Below are 21,071 nucleotides of genomic sequence, written 5' to 3' on the forward strand. Positions count from 1 at the left end.
AGTCAAAGTCAAAGCCACATTGATCGGAGATCAAGTGAGTGAAGGACTACCCCTCACTTGAGCACCGCTAGCCATACTGGGGGCAGTGTGTTAGCAGGGGAAGTATTCAGCCCATACAGGATACAAGGGCTAAAGTTTCTTGCAGAAAACAGTGTCTGTGCAGTAATTCAGAGTATGAGGCAGGCAATCCTTCCATTCTGCTCTCAGCTGGGCCACACAACCCTTGTACCCTTTCGGCATGCCCATACCTGAGACGGCCACAAAACCTTTACATTCCCTGTATAATGTTGTTGTGTCGATTTTATCAGGTTATGCAAATCACCCCAAATGCTGGCCCTGTGCAAATCTCTTCATGGCTTCTACAAGATCCCCCATTTAAAGCAAGGTTTTCAGCTGGCATGCTAAATAATAGTACCTCATTTGAAATCCTGTGAGGATTTTCCTAGCAGTCAGTGGCTTAAATAACTGACTGAAGAGCCACAGGTTGGGAGTTTGATTCCCCACTATGCCTCCTGGAAGAAGAGCCAGCCTGCATGGCCTTGGGGGCAAGCTGCACAATCCAGAGGCACCCCCACCCCGCAAGAAGGGAATCGGAAACCACCTTTGAGGACTCTGTACCTGGAAAACCCTGAAGAGCGTCACCATAAGTAAGAATTAATTTGATGGCCCATGATGATGATGATGATGATGATGATGATGATGATGATGGTGATGATGGTGATGATGATGATGATGGTGATTGTGGTTGTGGTTGTTATTGTTGTTAAAGTTCACTGAAGAAAACGGGACTTACTTCTGAGCAGATATATCTAGCATCGCCTTGTGAGTACACAAACCTTTGAGCATTCAAACTTTAGGCAACGGCAGGGGCAGGGGTAGGGACATGCGGTCTTCCCAATGAAGATTTTATTCCCCCCCCCATTTTTGGACCATTGTGCAAATTATTACTAGAATATATTACAGTTTGCACAATTAAATGGAGATTAAATGTAGGGCTGCAGCCTGAAGCATGCTTATGTGTAAATTAACATCGCTAAAATAATCAGCAGGACTCATTTCAGAGAAGATACGTTTCTGATGAGAATGTTAATGCAAACCAAATAGTTTTAAAGAAATCAGATGTGGGACACAAATGCATTCATAGCCTTGAATTCACTTCATCCCTTCGGTCCTGGGCCTCCCACCACCATACAAGCCCTCCATGATCCAAGTGAAGGAGGGGAACTCACAGGAGAGACCCTTCTGCTCAGACCACACATTCTGCCTACACCCAATATTTCTGTTTCTGGCGTTGTCCCTGTAAAAGTGTCCAAAGACGGCTTTGTACAATACTAACCTTGTGGGGCTGGGGGTGGGGTGGGGAGGGGCAGAGGTGGCGTGAGATTGGCAGAACATTGCTCACAAACCATGCTACTAATCTACAAGTAATCCACAGATTACTTTGCACAGCAGACAAATTATGGTGACTACATCATCAAGTTCAAACTTGGGTGGACAAGATAACCACTGAAGATCCACCCTCACAGAGGGAACTTCCCCATCACCTGCAACATTTAAGGAGAGGTTGTTCATGCTTCCGACTATGAGTCACACCATGATGAAATGTTGAGTGCAAAATATGAATCAGAACAGAATCACAAGCCCTCACAAGTATCCACAGACCGACTTGAACAGGACTGTATCTGTAAGGCAGCTTCCTCTGAAACTTTGGTTTCATGCCGTGACTCACCAGCTTTCCTACACTTCTAAGGCATCCCCAGTTTAGGTCAGGGACTCTCTCTCTCTCTTGCAAACACACCCCATAGCAAAACACTACATAGTCTTTCTTATGTTACAAGTGCAAGAAAAACTGTGCCCCTTCTTTTAAAAAATGTAAGGGATAGTTCTTTGTATTACAGGGAAGAAAGAAAAATAACACAATTTGGAGATGCTAGTGAATGAAGCAGGTGTCTGTATGACTCCGGGCAGTCTGGAGTGATTGTTAGTAGAGATTGTTCCACATGCAGCACTACTTGGGTTTGTATCGTTTGCGGAGCCTGGAAAAACTGACTAAGGGTGTGTGAACATCATCTTCATCATCATCTTTTCCAAGCTCTAGTAATTTTGATGAGGGGATTCTGTGGGTTTATCCAATCTCTTTGTAGTTGCTGCTTTATTTGTTTAGTTTTTTAAACCCAAAACAACCCAAACAGCAGGTTGCACATGGGAAGCAAAGCTGGGGCTTCTTTGCAGGACTGGTGATTCTAGGCAGGTCAACTGGGTGCACACATGTGCCCACCCGCCAAGGCCATGCGCCCAGCTGCAGGTACTGCCAGAGAGGAATGCTGCCCTCTCACCTACAATTCCAAACAGTTGGTGAACTTGGGGCTGTATCTCTACTATTGCCTGCCTTCAGTGGGAATAATTTCATCATCTTCAAGCTTCAGTAGGTATCTCATTCGAAAAGCTATAGGGAAGGTCAGGAGACCACCTTCCAGGGAATGAATGGATTCACAGCTCCCACTGATGCCATGCCAGTCACTCACCCCGCCCCCCACGGTACCATGCAACTCCCTCAAGGCCGGCAGCTGCAACAGTTCAGTAGGTCAAAATGCTCACAGGGATGCCAGCAGTCTCGGGCTCTTTCCCCCCCACCCCAATTGTACGAAAGTAACAGAGGCCCATAACTTGTCTCACATCTTAGTTCTGAGTTGCATCTAACTGCCGTTTCAATCTGGTGGAGCCAGGTTTGCATATCTGCTGATTCTTCCCCACTAGCACAACCAGGATGGGAAGGGGACATACACTTTTTAAACATTCAGTCTGCTTTTGCCATTTCTACCCAGCCCCTTCGTTCCCTCTTTTGCAATACTTCATGTGAGGAAAGGGTCTGGTGATCCCAAAAGCGTGCATGAGGTGCGGTGCTTTTCCCCTGAGAGGGGTTGGCCTAATCAAGGTATTCCCCTGGCAAGGAGTTTTTGGCTTTTGGACTTGGTCGAAGGGTGCATTTTGGATTGCTTGAAGAGTGGCATCACTTCAAGTACAGACAGTGGCCGTCTTATGATTTCTGCCTGCTGATCACGCAAAAATTCCAGTAGCAAGTGATCCAATTGAAACATGAAGCATTATTATTATTATTATTATTATTATTATTATTATTATTATTATTATTATTATTATTATTATTATTATTATTATTATTATTATTATTATTATTTTATTTAAAACTCTTTATCCTGAATCAAAAGTAACTTTTTCAAGTTATTAACAGATTCATGTTACGATACAGAATGTTCTGCTTACATTCTGTTCTGTCCTGTTACAATATTTTGGCCAATGCTTTTTATTTCATTTTTTGTTAGAATAGCCACCCCTATGGGATATCTCATAATTCTGCAATAATAGTCAAACTGTGCAGCTACTCTGTCAGAACCTGAACTGCAAAGGAGGCTACTTCCCAACCCTCCTTTCAAATTACTGTGGGGATAGGCTGACATGCTCTTGGGTGCTGCAGAATATCACGGCTGCTTAAACAGCTATTATTAATATAATAATAATAATAATAATAATAATAATAATAATAATAATAATAATAATAATAATAATAATAATAATAATAATAATGATGATGATGATGATGATGATGATGATGATGATGATGATGATGATAATAATAATAATAATAATAATAATAATAATAATAATAATAATAATAATAATAATAATAATAATAATAATAATAATAATAATAATAATAATAATAATAATAATAATAACAACCTTTATTGTCAATGCACAACATGTGAGTCTGTTATAGTAAGTCTAGTTATGATATGTGGCATTTAGAAGTCTGAAGGCCCATGGATAGAAGCTATGTTTCAGCCTATTTGTCTGGTTGGCTATGCTTCTATATCTCTTGCCCGATGGTAGAAGTATGAAGAAGTGCTGTCCCGGATGGGAGTCATCCCTAAAAATTTTACTCTGTTGAGACAGCAGGATCTGATGATTTCCTCCAGTGGGGTTATGGGGCAACCATGATTTTTTTTGTGCTGTGCATAAAAAAGGACCCATAGTTACTGAATGGAGGGAATTCTGACCATTTCTATTGTCTAACCCTCCATAGATTAGAATTTCTATTGGGTCAGAAAATACCACACAAGTCACTCCATGCAGGTTTTATTGGTTAATTAACTGCTGGATTGATTTAAATCTGCTTGGATGAGGATTTCTTGGATGCTGTTTTTCTTGTTTGTCAGATACTGGTGGTTTGTATATGTCTTTGTGTCTTTGTGTGTGTGTGTGTGTGTGTGTGTGTGTGTGTGTGTGTGTGTGTGTGTGTGTGTGTGTGTGTGTGTGTGTGTGTGTGTGTGTGTGTGTGTGTGTGTGTGTGTGTTGTTAAAGGGCAGGTAACCAGAGGGAAAAAAAGGAAAGGGAAAAAAGGGGGGGGAAATGGGGGGAGCTTTGAATAAGTAGTCACTGCAGAGAGATTAGAGAAAATAGGAGAGCCATGGGCTCTGGAGATTCAACCGATGACTCAACATTCTCGTCAAGAAAGGTTGGGAAGCCCTGTGGCAAAACACAAGTGAATGTCTTACTGGCCTAGATGGAGACAAGGAACAGCGTAGCTGGCTTCCCATTACTCACTTAGGTAAAGTAAGCACAGTAAGATTACAGGACTGATCAGAGAGCACATTCTCACTTTCCCAGCCTATGTTCAGGATTACAAAAGTGTGTGTGTGTGTGGACGGTTTTAGATAAGGAGGTGGCAATTTTTCCGCATTCTCTAAACTGTTTGGGCAAATTGTGAGGAAAGGGATGGTGGTTTTTGGGTCAGCAGAGCAAGCTAAACAGAAGATGTCAGCCCAAAGATGGTCTCAGGGCTTCAACATCCTGAAACTGTACTCAAGAGGATTGAGTTCCACAGAGAAGAAAATGTGCTTGGCATGTGCGCAGAAACAGCTTTTTCTACTTTCATCAGGATATATGTATTAGGCAAACTTCTCAGGGAGCACCTACTATTGCTCTTCCTCACTTTCACATTCTTGAGCGAATCCCAGAGTTCTTCCTCTTTTATGCTGTCAAGTGGTGCCTTGACTTACGAATGTCCCGACATACGAACATTTTGATTTACGAACAGCTTTGTTCGCAAAATTTTGCGTTGACTTGCGAACAAAAAAACAACCATGGGGAAAGCCGGAAATGGACTACCTGGCACTGTAATTTTAAAATGTAAGAATTGGTTTAAAAGGTGCTTGGTTTGGTTTAAAGCTGCTTGGTTTTAAAGGTGTTCTGTTTAAAAGGTGTTTGTTCCCTCCCTCCCTTGTTTCCTGCCCTTTTTTTAAACCTACAGTGGTGCCTTGCTAGACAATTACCCCGCATGACAGTTTTTTTCGCTAGACATTGGCTTTTTGTGATCGCTATAGTGATTTGCAAAACAGTGATTCCTATGGGGGAATTTCGCTGGACAATGTTTGGTCCCTGCTTCGCAAACCAATTTTCGCTAGACAACAATTTTGACAGCTCCCTCCATGCTTGGAAACAGGTGTTTTCGGGACCTAAGCTTCACAAGACAGCGATTTAAACAGCTGATCGGCAGTTCACAAAGCGGCTTTCCTATGGCCAATCTTCGCTAGACAATTATGATTCTTCCCCATTGGAACACATTAAACAGGTTTCAAGGCATTCCAATGGGGAAATGCTTTTCGCTAGACAATGATTTTGCTAAACAGCGATTTCAGTGGAACGGATTATCATCATCTAGTGAGGCACCACTGTAAATCATTTTAGGTTGAAAAAAAATTCTCCCCCTAGTGGTAGAGGATGGATTAACCAGTTTTGCATTAGTTCCTATGAGAACTAATACTTTGACTTACAAATGGTGCCTTTATATACAACCAAAAAACAGCTGGAACAGATTAATCAGGTTTCAATGCATTCCTATGGGAAATGCTGATTTGACTTACAAACGTTTTGATTTATGAACATCTTCTGGGACAGATTAAGTTTGTAAGTCAAGGCACCACTATTTCGAATTGTGATACCTCATTTCCCTCTACAGCCCAAATCATGAGACTGTTAAAGTGGCAACAATTATGGGGACATTATTTGGGGAGCTGGTATTATATACAGGACCTAAGTCAAAGCCAGTACATTGCATGTGGCCCAGAAGCACAAACATAACCACTAGTGCCAAAGAGCAGTAGTTCTATAAAGGACGTCTCCGTGAGCTGTTATCTGTACAGGCAGTCCCACACAGATGGCACAAAGACGCTGATCAAAAATGTTGTTTTCCAAGAAGGAACAGCTTAAAATGCTTTTTTGAGAGAAAGACCAGGAATGTTCAGTTGTGTTCCTCCTTATCTTTACCTGTATTTCCATACAGAGGTCTTAAGGCCAACAAGGGAAGGCAAAGCCTCTGATTTTAAAGCCTTGTTGACGTTCCTAGAGCTCAACTCATCTGTAAGTTCCATGAAGACTATGCTAAATCATAGCCCGTGGCAAAAGAGAGTTTACCTGTTTAGTGACAGCAGGCATCGGAGGCAACCCCCAAGCAGCAGCAGCTGGCAACTGATGCTGAAGGACGCACATGTACCTCCCCTCCCACCCGGCCCCAAAGAACACAGAAGGGATGAGAATCAGGAATGGGGTTGTCATGGGCGCCTCAGCCTCCCCACCCCCTAAAAACCCTCTCTGGTGTTTGATCCAACTTACGGTGACAGCATAAATTAGAACACAGATCCTTACATTTCTAAGGACTGATGGAGGAGGAATTGGGGTTCAGCTCTGCCACACTGCAAAGCATCAGGAATATAGTAGTTATAATGGCAAGGGGACTACAGTATCCCTAATGCTTTGCAGTGCCACAGAGCTTAACCCCAGCTAGCTAGTTCCTCCTTCACTGGATCTCAGACAGAAATGGAAGGATTTTTCCCTCTCATTTAGGCTGCCACTGTAAGTTATATCAAATACCTGAGAGGGCTTTTGCCCCCCGCCAAATTTTGGCTGGGGCAGCCATTTTACCTCCGTGCCTTTCTCATGGCTCTTCTTCATGCCCTTAGAAAAGTGCTACATTGCACTGTGGGAGTAATGTAATTAATTAATTGTTTGTTGTTTTGACTTTTATACCATCCCTAATAGTGCTAAAGCACTCTCTCGGTAGTTTACGGTTTGATAAAGAAGCACTTTGCCCCCCTTCCCCCAGTGAGGTCATTTTACTTACCTCAGGAGAATGGACAGTTGAGTCAACCTTGAGCCAGCTATCTGAATTTGTCAGGACTGAACTCAGGTCGCGAGTAGAGGCTTTGCTTCAGTACTGCAGTTTAACCACTATGTTACAGTACTCTTGTTTGGATGTATTTATTAGATTCAAATAATATTGAATTATTGTAAATAATATAAATGAATAAATAAACACAACTTTTAATATAAATAATCTTAAATAAAAAAAATATTTAAATATCTGTATTCCTCTTAAGAGTCAGGCAGTTAGATAAAATGTTATTAGTGTATGGAGCCAAAGCACAGCTCTTAGACTCTGATTTCTTTGGGGCGGGGGAACTATGTTTGAATTGGGTTTAGCATGTTTTAAATCAATTTTTTTAAAAGGTGATTACATGATAACACATGGAAGCTTGGAATTTTTTCCACAGGAAATGTATTTTTTGGTTGGAAAAAAGTATTTTACTGAGCAGCAAAAGGGTTCTTTATTTTGATGAGAATGCCTCTTGTCAGTGTAAATTGTTTCTGTGGAGTTTTCCAATCGCACCACTATCTGGTGTGCCTTCCCTCCTGCCAACTGGTTGCCAGCTTCTTTCTTTCTTTCTTTCTTTCTTTCTTTCTTTCTTTCTTTCTTTCTTTCTTTCTTTCTTTCTTTCTTTCTTTCTTTCTTTCTTTCTTTCTTTTCTTTTTCTCTTCCTTCCTTCCTTCCTTCCTTCCTTCCTTCCTTCCTTCCTTCCTTCCTTCCTTCCTTCCTTCCTTCCTTCCTTCCTTCCTCCCTCCCTCCCTCCCTCCCTCCCTCCCTCCCTCCCTCCCTTCCTTCCTTCCTTCCTTCCTTCCTTCCTTCCTTCCTTCCTTCCTTCCTTCCTCCCTCCCTCCCTCCCTCCCTCCCTCCCTCCCTCCCTCCCTCCCTTCCTTCCTTCCTTCCTTCCTTCCTTCCTTCCTTCCTTCCTTCCTTCCTTCCTCCCTCCCTCCCTCCCTCCCTCCCTCCCTCCCTCCCTCTATAGCCAGTCACTGGGGGAAAGCCTACCTGAGGAGAAAGGTCTTTTAGCTGCTTGCGGATGGAGAGCAAAGATGGGGCCAGGCTGGCCTCCTGTGGGAGGGAGCTGCACAGTCTGGGCACAGCAAGAGAGAAAGGCGGCCCTCTCCTGTGTCCCCACCAAGCGCACCTGTGAAGGTGGTGGGACTGAGAGGAAGGCCTCTCTTGATGTTCTTATCATCCAAGCAGGCTCCTAAAGGGAGATACTGTATGGTCCTTTAGATGGTGTGGGTCCTAGCCATTTAGGGCTTTATAGGTTGGAACCATCACTTTGAATTGTCATCTCCTCCACTGGGCCTCTGTGTGTGTACACGTGTGCATATGCGTCTGTGTCCATGTGACATATGGCTGCAGTCCAATTTTTTTTTTATTTTTATAATTTGCTATCTGTTAGTTTGACATTAGTGGTGTCACAGTTTGAAAGATTTTTTTTTAAAAAAAGGCAGCCAGCACCAGGGGGAAAGTGCTCCCTCCTTCTGAAGCCTAGAAGCTTCAGGGCTTTGTCAAAGGTCTTGTCAGTTTCTCTTTCCTTCCGCTGTCTCATTCCACCACCACCCCATCTCTCTCCTGGGAATCCTCACTCAGGAATGTTCAAGAAGAGAAGGCTGCTGCCACTTCAAAAATTTACTGAAAGAGGGGATTGTGTCTGACTTCCATGAACTGCAGGGACCCTCTGTTTTATTCCCCCCCCCCCCCGTTATACTAGCATATCACTATGCCAATTTGAAAGAAATTTAAAAATACCACTACAGCAGCAGTTTTAGAAGAGGGAGCCATTTTAGTCTGTGCTACCATATTGGTAAAAAGAAAAGAAAAATTACAAAAAGTAAGACAAAAATATAGCAGCACTTTAAAGATTAACAGCTATATTTTAAAGTGAGCTTTTGTGAACAAGTCCACCTCCTCAAAATTTTGTGGAGAAAGTCTGAGGAAGTGGATTTGTCCCTGGAAGCTCACATTAAAATATAGCAGTTAGTTTTGAAGGTGCCACGACATTGTTATTGTCATTCATGTTTATATTTTATTTATTTTTGACTTATATGCATTCATTCAGCTCTACTATACACCCCTAGCTGACTGTTAGCTGACTGTTATCTGGAATGCAAACACATGCTCTGGGTGATGTTGTCTGGCCCCTCTCCTTGGGGGCACATTAGGATTTGACCTCTCAGCCTTTGGCTCCATAGCTGCAACCCAAAGGAGAAAATGTTGAACCACCCCTCCCTATCAAGGGGTTGTAAAATTACAAGCCAATGTTAAATTGTGGGAGGTGTAATTTTTAGGAGAAGGCTGCTCCTAAGATAACCAGAACAGAGGTCAAGGCAAACACACTGGACAGGGACCAGAACTACAGTACATAGGGAAACCTTGTGTAATATGGCCACCCAATTCTCATCTAACAGCAATGCTAAACAGAACAAGATAATGTCATTGTACCTGGTTAAAAGCAAAAGCAAAAAGCGTGCTGCTTATATACCACCCCATAGCGCTTCAAGCACTCTCTGGGCGGTTTACAATTTAATTATGCAGGCTACACATTGCCCCCCCCCCAGCGAGCTGAGTACTCATTTTACCGACCTCAGAAGGATAGAAGGCTGAGTCAACCTTGAACCGGCTACCTGGGATTTGAACCCCAGGTCGTGAGCACAGTTTTAGCTGCAGTACAGCGGTTTAACCACTGCGCCACGAGGCTTAAACCGCTGTACTGCAGCTAAAACTGTGCTCACGACCTGGGGTTCAAATCCCAGGTAGCCGGCTCAAGGTTGACTCAGCCTTCTATCCTTCCGAGGTCGGTAAAATGAGTACCCAGCTCGCTGGGGGGGGGCAATGTGTAGCCTGCATAATTAAATTGTAAACCGCCCAGAGAGTGCTTGAAGCGCTATGGGGCGGTATATAAGCAGCACACTTTTTTAGGAGCTTAAAAAAACACATGTACAATATGGTTTGTTGGGGAAGAACTAGGAACGCAACTTGTTCTGTCATTCACAAGTGTGGATCAGCAGATCCTTATCATTACTGTTGCAGCAAAGGCAACTCATTCAGTTGCACTTTCTTAAGATATTGATTTTACTGGCACAGTCATGGGGGGGAGCAGGCAGAGGAAATGCAAGGAAATTGCATCCCTCAAGTGGCCAATTCAGTTTATTGCAGGTTGGAAATCCTGTGGAAAGCACCATACAAAACATATCTTAATACAGTACCTTCTTCCAAGATACTTTGAAATGATTATCTAATTCATCCCATCAAGAAAATGACAGATTGGTTAGAATTCTGAAGACAGGCAACTTCTATGAGTACTAATTCAGTGAAGAAATGGAATGCTCAAAAACAAAAGCAAAATGGGTCTCTATAGAACAAACTCCAATTTCCTGAGTAATCTGCAACGAGATGAGGATCAGAAATTGCAGATCATTTCTGTGGTGGGTTGGGTTGGGTGCCATGTTGGCTGGAGGTCCTCTTAAACAAAGTGCCCATCCTCCAAACAGTCTCCCTCTGAACAACGAATGTAGGACAGCTCTGATTACGGATTCTCCTGCTAAGCGACTGCTTGACAGTCATACTCCAGAAACTGATATGGAATACATTTTTATAAACTTTATGAACTTTGATGATTCCATGTATCTCACAGACAACTTCCAAAATCCAACAGTAGCCACTTCCACCTTGGCCTTTTTATTTGAGGAATTTACACTGGCCTTTCCCCACGGAATTGGATTCCTTGGGCAACTCACTTAAACCAGTTTGCTTTCCTTACACATGCGTGAGCCATCTGATGCAGGGCCTCCCTATGCTAGAGATCCTAAGCATGCGAACATGGCATTTCCAGGGTGTATTTCCTCTCCCCTGGACTCCCCACAACTCCCAGACAGCATCTCTCCAGGAAGGAATTCACTGAAGAGACCAGCCACAACTGCTGCCATCACATGCAAAGCTGCACTGTCCAACAATCCATGCTTAGTTTTGGGGAATTTCAGTCCTCATTTATGAGTAAGCATATATAGACTGGATCCGTGTACAATGTTACTTCCCACTGTTCCTTTTTAACCAGACACAGAAGCAGAGCTCTTGCGAGGAGTGATTTTTGGACAGTGTATAATGGTTTGCTAGTAGAGCAGAGTCCAAAGACCTGCTTTGGGTGATTGCAATTTGCTCTACCTTAACATTCCAGAGCCTGGCGTGCTCTGGTCCATGGGGTCACGAAGAGTCAGACACAATTTAATGACTAAACAAGAACAAAATTTCATCCACACCACCCATCCCCTTTTTTTTTTGGACAGTAGCAATCAGCAAACTTCTTTAACTCACCAAAGTTCTTTAAAAATCCTAACTGGAAACAAATGCACAATTTGTGTTACACAGATGATATTCCTTAAAAAAAAACTTTGCCCAAAACTGTTAAAAGAGCATTTTGTAACCCACAATGATCAGTGCTGGAGAACATGAAAGAAAAAGCAAAGGTAAAAAGAAGTTTCACAAAACACTGGCTCATAAAAAACAGTGGAAGACATCGAGTGTACTGCCACAGATTAACTACCCCCTGCCCCCAGTTATATGTAAGAAAATAATGCTGTGTTTTTTCACTGCACAAGATTTTGCTCCTATCACGATTAATCCGACAGGCTTAATTAATCTCCTAAGGCTAAAATGTATTCATTGGATCCAATGGCATGCAGCAGTGCTTTGGAAACAGGTTTTTGTAGGAATGCACATTAAAAACCATTGGGGGGAAATGTATTGCAGTGCTGTTGGAAGTAGTAAGACCACTCAAGAAGGGTAAAGTGAAGCCACAGGAAGCTGATCTTTTTCAAAGGCAGAAAAGAGTAACAGGAATGTTGATGAAATACTTAAAAATATATATGAACTCAGGAGTTTTTAAGGATACAAGGATTGGGTATAGATAAGTGAAATAAATGTCTGTAGTAGTATTCCAGATTTTTCCTGTTACAACACTCTTGTGCTTGCCCTTGCTTCCTAAAGGTCAAGCAATGTTCTGCAACACTGTGTAATAGAACCATGGGGTTTGCACTAGATGAAAGGTATAGAACTGGCAGGGCTGCCTTGCAGAAAAGTAAGAGTCTTTCTCCTCATGCATGATCTTGCAGTACAAATTACAGGGAGTATGTACAGGCTCAAAAGTCTGCTCAAAAGCTTTGCAAAAATTTCAAGAGGCCGCTAAGATCCTCAGAGGCCCTAGCAAGATGATTAAGTGGAATAGCAAGTGCTATTTTTGTCATGAATATTTATCAAGATTCTTGGCTTGTAGCTAAGAAGTAGCCTTTGACTGGTTATAGAGATAATTCACACACTACAATCCCGTATGGAGGAAGGAGTGGATACTAATACTTCTCAAGTAAGTTCTACTTTTATATATGAAAGCCAGTACCGAATGATAGCTGGAAAAAAAGTCCTTTGCTATATTTGCATGATGTCGATTGTGATGATTCACATGGATTTTGTACCATTTAAAGTTTTAACAAATGGAATTTCAAATGTAGTTCTAGTCCTAGTGTCTGGGCTTGTTATCTTGTTTGTTTGAGAGTGTTAGAACAATTATGAATCACCCTTAAATATAGTACTTTAAAACTTGTGGCATTATAATATTGTTTGCTAGAAGTGTTTATAAAACAATGGACCAGTCCAGCAAATAAGGTCCTTGAGATTGTGTCAGTTCATTGGCAATCTCCTATTTTGTTTTGCTATACAATGTATATAGAAAAAATAGAAGTATAGTAAACTTTGACATCTGAAGGGTCACTGGTGTAAATACAAGCAACTGGCCACTTTTTGTTGGATGCGTAATGTATGGATGTTTATTTCCCTGCTAACAGGTAAAACCTACTGCTGTCGAGCAGTTAATGTAAAAAACAACCACTAACAAGTGAGGGTAATTATAGGTAAACAGAACTTAAAATATAAACAAACAGTAGTTTGTCACACCTAAATTGACAAAGAATTAGAACAGGAGGAGCTGTGAGACATCCAAAGCAACAGATAAGGAAGTGGCTCCACAGAGTAAACAATGGATTTTGCTTAGAAGAGTTAGCATGAGTGACTGTTTAAAAATGTTTTTTCTGCATGTCTTAATATGCTTAGAATTAAGTAATGCTTTTTTACTTTATATATTTTTACAACTTAAAACTTCAGTACTTTAAGAGATACTATATATTCTAACTTTTGCTGTTTTAACATGCCTTATTATTAGGCTATGAACTATTGTATTTTTGAATGTATTTGAAAATTTGTCATTGTTCTTTTAACTTTACAGGAGTTTTTGCTCTTGGAAGAGATGTCCCTCTAATTTTAAGTTCGCCCACAACATAAGTTTTAATACCTGCATCTGTTTACAAGTTGCAATGATGGATTTTAAGTTATGTGCCTACAATTTTACATTAAGTCATGTAAAAAAAGAAAGCAGGTTCTCTTTGAATGTTATGGTTTAATGTACCAGGACATAATAAAAATCATCTCAGTAGGTCTGAAAATTAGACAAATACAACCTCAGATAAATAACAACAGATGACATATTATACCATGTCATGATTTATTTTACCAAGAAAAGGCCAAAATAGAGAAGCCCTGTGTGAAAAAATAAGTACACTCTTACTGCTTCCATAGCAATTAAGAGGCTAAGTAACAGCCAGGTGCTACTAACCAAATACCCCTGAGTAACTGATTATCAACAAGTATGACCACCTCTATAAAAGCTGAAGTTTTAGCAATTTGCTAGGCTTCAGCATTCAGGCATGTGTTAGCACAATGCCAAGGAAGAAGCATACCAGCAATTATCATACAGAAGCAACTGGTGATGCTCATCAATCTGGGAAGGGTTATAAGGGCATTTCCAAACAATTTAAAGTCCATTATTCTGCAGTGAGGAAGATGATTCACAAGTGAAAAACATTCAAGACAACTGGCAATCTTCCCAGGAGTAGACATCCAAGCAAATTCACCCTAAGGTCAGACCGTGCAATGCTCAGATAAACTGCAAAACCACCAAGAGTTACATCTCAGTCTCTACAGGTCTCAGTGTGCTAAACATTAAGTTCATGATAGTACAATTAGAAAAAGACTGAACAAGTATCATTTGCTTGGAAGGGTTGCCAGAAAAAAGTCTCTTCTCTCTAAAAAAAACATGGCAGCATGGCTTAGGTTTGCAAAGTTGCGTCTAGACAAACCACAAGACTTCTGGAACAATGTTCTTTGGACAGATGAGACCAAAGTGGAGACGTTTGGCCATATTGTACAGTGCTACATTTGGCAAAAACCAAGCGCAACATATCAGCAGAAACGCCTTATACCAACTGTAAAGCATGGTGGTGGAAGAGTGATTATTTGGGCCTGTTTTGCAGCCAGAGGACCTGGGCACCTTGCAGTCAGTGAGTCAACTATGAGGACATCTCTGATAGCTAAAGCTCTGCTAAAATTGGGTCATGCAACAGGGTGATAATCCTAAGCACACCAGCAAATCTACAGCAGACTAGCTGAAAAAGAAAAGAATCAAGATATTGCAATGGCCCAGTCAAGATATTGCAATGGCCCACTGCAATGCTGTGATGGGACTTTAGGAGAGCTGTGTATAAACAAATGCCCACAAATATCAATGAACGGAAGCAACATTGTAAAGAAGAGTGGGCAAAAATTCTTCCACAACAATGTGAGGGTCTGATAAAGTCATCCAGAAAATGATTACTTCAAGACTTGCTTTTTTGAAATATGGAACCTAGAAGCATTGAGAAAACTCCAAGACAGTATCAGTATCCGATTCTTCAGTTCAATTGCTGATGAAAGTTTAGTTCCAATATATGAAGTTTTGAAACCTTAAAAAACATTGTTATGCAGACCAATGGAGACTAGATATTTGCATGAAGGAAAGAAGAAAAGAAAGAAAGTTCTAGTTTATAACTCCTGGCACAAAAGGTTTGTGGTCGTATCCACAAACTGCCCATTTCAGTTGAGATCTGATTCCAACGCATCTCAACCATTTATGACAAGACTCAAAAGGGAAATGATACATGAATACCGATTCCTCAATGTAGCCTCACTCCCACATGGTTTTCTCTTTACTGACCTATAGTGTAAAGAGCTTATTTTCTAACTGACTCTGGAGAAATCTCCTGGGGAAGACATGGTGCCTCTCAAGGTCTTTAAATCGAAGGCCTCCTGGTAGTTTCTAATATTAGTTAGGCTTTTTCCTGAAATTGGTAACACTTTTGTTCCACAAATCTGGAAAGAAAACATTACCTGCTCGGTTTACAATACAGGCGAAAGCCTGATGCCTATCAGCTAATTAGTCCTTTGGACGTATCCTCCATGTCCTTGCCATCCCTTACATAAAGTGGAAGACTGGGCAAAGTCAACAAAAGTTTTTTACACAAGAGCAAGCAGGCTTTTGTAGGGACTGACACTGAAGAGCTTTGAAGGTTCTGATACCAAAATATACTAACTGCGATAGCAAACATTTCTGTGTGACATGTATTGACCTTTCGTGACCTTCTGACTCCAACAGATCTTGACAGTGGGGAAAAGCTTCAATGGACAGACATCACTCGATGGCTTCTTGAAGTTACTGATTCAATAGCACTTTAAATTTATAGCTAGGGTGAGGACAGGCCAGTACGGATCTCTCTTTGATCCCATTTTGTTAGACAGAGGTATCAAACAGCTACTGTGGGCTCCTTTTAAAATTAATTGTTATGTAATAATTTTGCTCTATCCACATAATCACAATTATTATCTTCCTCAATCATTGATGACCTGTAGTTACAACAATAAACATACTCCTTTCCACATTTGGAAAACAAAAATGCTAACCATTTTGGAACAGAAATAATTTTTCAAGGAGCTGTGCACATAACAATTTTTTGTGCACATGTGTGAAATATATTTAAAAATCCACACAAGGATGTGGTGTCATATATGTGTACCCAAGTGTTCAAATAATACAGTTGGGCAACCATGTGTTATTTATTCTCCTCAACTTAAATTCATTTTAATTGTAAGGAGTATAGACAAAATTCCCTATGGAACAGATGGAGGAAAAAGTTTTTACTGTGACTTCTACAAAGATATGCTCAAATTATTTAAGTAATTTTGCTTGAGATCAATAGGCAAATTAAGTAATTAAGTGGTCCCTCCAATTGGGAAAATGCAGACACCATTTGAAAATCCTATGGTATCGACCAACTGAACCCAGAAAGAAAATACATGGATTTCAATTATGTATTAAATATCTGGAAGGGCAGTGAAGTAGCAGTTATCAAAAGTGTAACACTACTTTTTGGTAGGAATCAAAACATAAGACAAAGCATATTGCATAAAGTAATTCACACATTTTCATTCTGTTGTTTTCTTTACAGCATATTACAAGTGAACATTACATTATTCAATATGAACTAAAAGCGGCCTTGAGGCAGAACAGACCTAAACAGACTCAGCAAAATGTCTCATAATCTACATCAGAGAAGAGGCCCAAGGAAGAGGGGAAAAATTATAGTGGTTCCTTAACTAAGCACAGAATGACTCCTATGTATAAAGTGAGGAAAGGTTACTCCAGTTTCCCCACATTCTTGTTGTGTTAAATCTGACTGAGGAAAATGTTGGTCAGACAACAAGTCAGAGCATCCTTGTCAGCTGTAAATATCCCATTTAGGCCAGCCAACAAGCTTGCAGTGTACCCAAAATTACCAGATTATTGTCTGCAGGTTGGTTTAAAAAATATACTGGATATTTGCAAACAGATTTACACCTACTCTCTTCCCCTCCGTTAATTTTGCCATTATGCCCTTTCTGTATTCTTCAAACATGTGAACAAATGAGAGTGATAGGAAGTTTAAAGAAAATCCCAAGAAATGCAGATTACAAAAGTTTTCTTTTCACTGGAAAAGTACACCAAAAACTATTATTAATTTGGTATTTATGCAAGTACTTACAGAAATAGTGCATTTATACGAGGGGAAATACTACTAAAAATGCCTAGTTATAACAAATACTTGACATTTTTAAGTGTAACTCTGCTACTCTGTTAAGGAATCAACATTATCACATAATCCATTTCTTCTGGAAGCAAACTTCAGAATATTCTGAATAATGGCATGGCGTAAATGGAAAACGTTGCTCTTCTACCTTCTTGTAAGTTCTCCTCCAAAAAAATTCCTGTGACTTTTTGGTCACTCCCTTCAACAGTCTATATTATTCCATCAAAATGAAATGTTTACACAGAATATTGACTTGAACAAAATACAAAGCATTTTATCCTTGAAAAACAATATACACAAGTAAGCTTCTTTCCAAAATATTTTCATAGGCAAAGGATTAAAAAGGATTTTAATTATACACATATGGTCACAATTCTGCCTTAAAAAGGAAACTGGGAAATGTACATAAGGCCGCTTGTAAATGTACACCTTTATCTTACTGTTACAGTGTCATGTTCTGAGAAAAATTGACAGTATCATACATATTTGCTTTAGGATGAAACAGGCTGTTCAAAAATACAGTACTCTTCTGTACAAAAACAAACTGTGCCACATTTAAGATGGAAGAAGCACTGGTTTATCTGATCAATATTTCAATCTATAAATTTGTCTCTATTATCATTAATGTTTAAATTGATTAAGTTTCCCAATGTCCGTATTAACAGAATAGCTAAGTTATAAACAAAATGTTTCTCATAATAGATAAAAGAAAGCTGGTTCATATCTCTGAAACCATATAAAGATAGATTTTTTTAAAAAAAATCAGTCTTGATTTGCTGAAATAAATTTACATTATACAACACTATGTCAGAGCAAAAAGGGACAGGGATATGAATATACACTAAAATGCAAATTTTCTTCCCAAAAGGGGTAAAACAAATTACATTTACAGCATGAAGGTTTACAAATGTACATCTGTACAACGAAGGTAAGCATCACTACTCAATTAGCAAGGCTTGTAAAACATTGAAAACGAGAAATTTGTTTACAAATGGTAAACTTACATCTATTAACTATACTTATACAATGCTTATATTTATAAGGAAGCAAAAAGCTATCTGAATATTTAAATCATGCTTTAGATGTTGAGCTACCAAGTTGAAATAGGTCCTCTCCTCTTCCATTAACTGCCCATGGTTTCATCTATTGTGAAAACACAAAGCATATGCTCAACAGCTTCAAATCGTCTTACAATTGTATATGCGAAGCAAAACACACACATCTTTACGCCAGCTGTCTGTCTACTCATTTAATACTCTTTTTCTCAGACAGTACATTGGTGAACTGGAGTACCACCTTGGTTTCATTCCCCTACCTTGTTCTATTAGTTAAATATTTAAATATATACATGGCTTTTATACACCTCTAGAGAAAAGGGCACTACATTTTAAAAATTTCTGAAGTGGAAGGTAGAAACTGCTCCTCAATTTCACATTTTATCTCTTTTTTTTAAACTGGTATCTGCAGTGCCCTGATTACTATTTGGATCATAAAATTGTGAACCACCAAAATACAGAACTTAACTTTCTGTAACTGTTAAATAATAAGTATGCAATTGCTCTGTTGTTCAACTGTTTTAAAAAAGATTCTGCACAAAGGGGGAAAATGAAAACTAATTTTATATACAATTATATAAACATGTTGAGCTACGGTGATGGGCAGACCTACCAGATTGTGAGCCAGTATATTAAAATAATACTGTACTTTTTCCCTTTAAAAACTATTTTATTCAGTGACTTTACAAGGTAAAAATTTACAAAATGTGAGAGATATTCTGATAGTTACATCATTTACAGGCATTCTGTGCTTTGTGAGCCATGCAATCTGATAGGTCTCTGATAAGAAATGGCAATATGTTGCAATTCATTCCCCCAAAATATACACATGAATAAAATTTTTACAAATGGATAAAGTCAATAAATATTTCTTTTTAAAAATCACAACATGTTAAGTTGTGTGTTTTGATAATTCACAATAAATTCATCTTCCAGTCTCCCGGACTGCTGTTTGAATGTTTCTTTAAAGCATCCCATTTGGTGGCCCTCCAACTGGCCCCAGGTCAGCACTGTTCTTCAGGTAGTATTTTTCCAGCTTGGCAAGAATATGTTTGCCATAGGTGTATTTACGCAGAGTTGTAATATGAGGCCGAATCTGCAATAAGAAATTTTAGATTATCAAGACATGCCCATCATGAAAAGTTGATTATGTTCAGAGAATGCAGGAAAGTGAATTGCGGGCAAACAGTCTATAGCTGAATATTCATGATATTCTTTGTTAATTTATCTTCAATATTTATGAATCTCTCAATATAAGTTAGACTTTTCAATACCTAAGGAGAAAAGGTAATACCAAGGTGAGTGCAACCAAAGCTAGGTTCAAGCAAAGTTAACTGTTGTCTAATAAGGACTACTGCACAGGTGGAATCCTCTTTATTTTTTGTTTTATTTGCAACAGTCTCTTGTGCCTTTGATTGTTCCTTACCAGATATTTGTATAAAGGGATATTCGCAACCCCTGGGCAAGTACAGGCCTTGCTGCTTTGAACAGAATGATCTCCAGATTGTTTAACTGCGAGCCCGAAGTCACCTGGAGACCAAACACTATTTATTAAGGATATGACAGTAACTGAGTTGTTAAGGCAGCAATATTTTAGATAGCCCCTGCATTTATGTCAGTGGTTCCCAACCTTGGGTCTCCTGGTGTTCTTGGACTAAAAACCCCAAGAAGGCCTCACTACTAGCTGGTGCTGGCCAAGATTTCTAGGAGTTGAGGTTCAAAGAAATCTGGGGATCCAAGGTTAGGAAGCACTGCTTTATGGGAATATAGAAACAATGAAGTGACAAGTGGATGCTTCAAGTTTCACTGATTTTCAGGAGGAGCACAACAAGAATTTCCTTTAGTGGAAGCATCACTGCAGGACATACACAAATGAGGGATGTATCATTTGTGGTTTAGAAGGATATGCATTTCACAGGAAAAAAACGAACAAATATGTAATCCTATAGTCAAAATTTCTAAAGTGTACTTACATAAAAGAGCAGACTTGCAATACAGAGGTCCTAACTCATCTATTATGCATGTATGTGCAACAATATACTGAAAAGTCTCCAAAATACATGTTACACGGAAGTAGCAAAACCTATATTTTTAAATGCCTAATATCCTATCACTGGCACAGACTATTGTATTTGGCTAAATGCTTCTGCTTCATTGACTACGCAAAAGCCTTTGATTGTGTCGGCCACAACAAACTATGGCAAGCTCTTAAAGAAATGGGAGTGCCTGACCACCTTATCTATCTCCTGAGAAATGTATATATAGGACAGGAAGCAACAGTTAGAACTGAACATGGAACAACTGATTGGTTCAAAATTGGTAAAGGAGTATGACAAGGTTGTATATTGTCTCCCAGCTTATTTAACTTATATGTAGAATACACCATGCGAAAGGCTGGACTCGATGAATCCCAAACCGGAATTAAGACTGCCGGAAGAAATATCAACAACCTCAGATATGCAGATAATACAACTCTGATGGCAGAAAGTGAGGAGGAATTAAAGAGCCTCGTAATGAGAGTGAAAGAGGAGAGCGCAAAAATGGTCAGAAGCTCAAAATCAAAAAAACCAAGATCATAGCAACCGGTCCCATCACCTCCTGACAAATACAAGGGAAAGATACGGAGGCAGTGACAGAGTTTACTTTCTTGGGCTCAATGATCACTGCAGATGGTGACAGGAGCCATGAAATTAAAAGACTTCTGCTTCTTGGGAGGAAAGCGATCACAAACCTAGACAGCATCTTAAAAAGCAGAGACATCATCTTGCCGACAAAGGTCCGCATAGTCAAAGCTATGGTTTTTCCGGC

General features: G+C 39.9%; 1 protein-coding gene across 22 annotated transcripts in view; it reads right to left on the minus strand.

The window, feature by feature from the left end:
* Window positions 1–16,543: 16,543 nt before the first annotated feature.
* PUM2 (pumilio RNA binding family member 2) overlaps window positions 16,544–21,071 on the minus strand; it is a 108,088-nt gene continuing 103,560 nt past the window's right edge. For all 22 annotated transcript variants that reach the window (XM_078388685.1, XM_078388670.1, XM_073002046.2 and 19 more), the window contains one exon: window positions 16,544–19,359. In XM_078388685.1, the coding sequence (XP_078244811.1) occupies window positions 19,228–19,359 (132 nt within the window). In that variant the 3' untranslated portion in view covers window positions 16,544–19,227. The remainder of the gene's footprint in view (window positions 19,360–21,071) is intronic.

This window comes from Pogona vitticeps, chromosome 1 (assembly GCF_051106095.1).
Source record: "Pogona vitticeps strain Pit_001003342236 chromosome 1, PviZW2.1, whole genome shotgun sequence".
Lineage (NCBI taxonomy): Eukaryota > Metazoa > Chordata > Lepidosauria > Squamata > Agamidae > Pogona > Pogona vitticeps.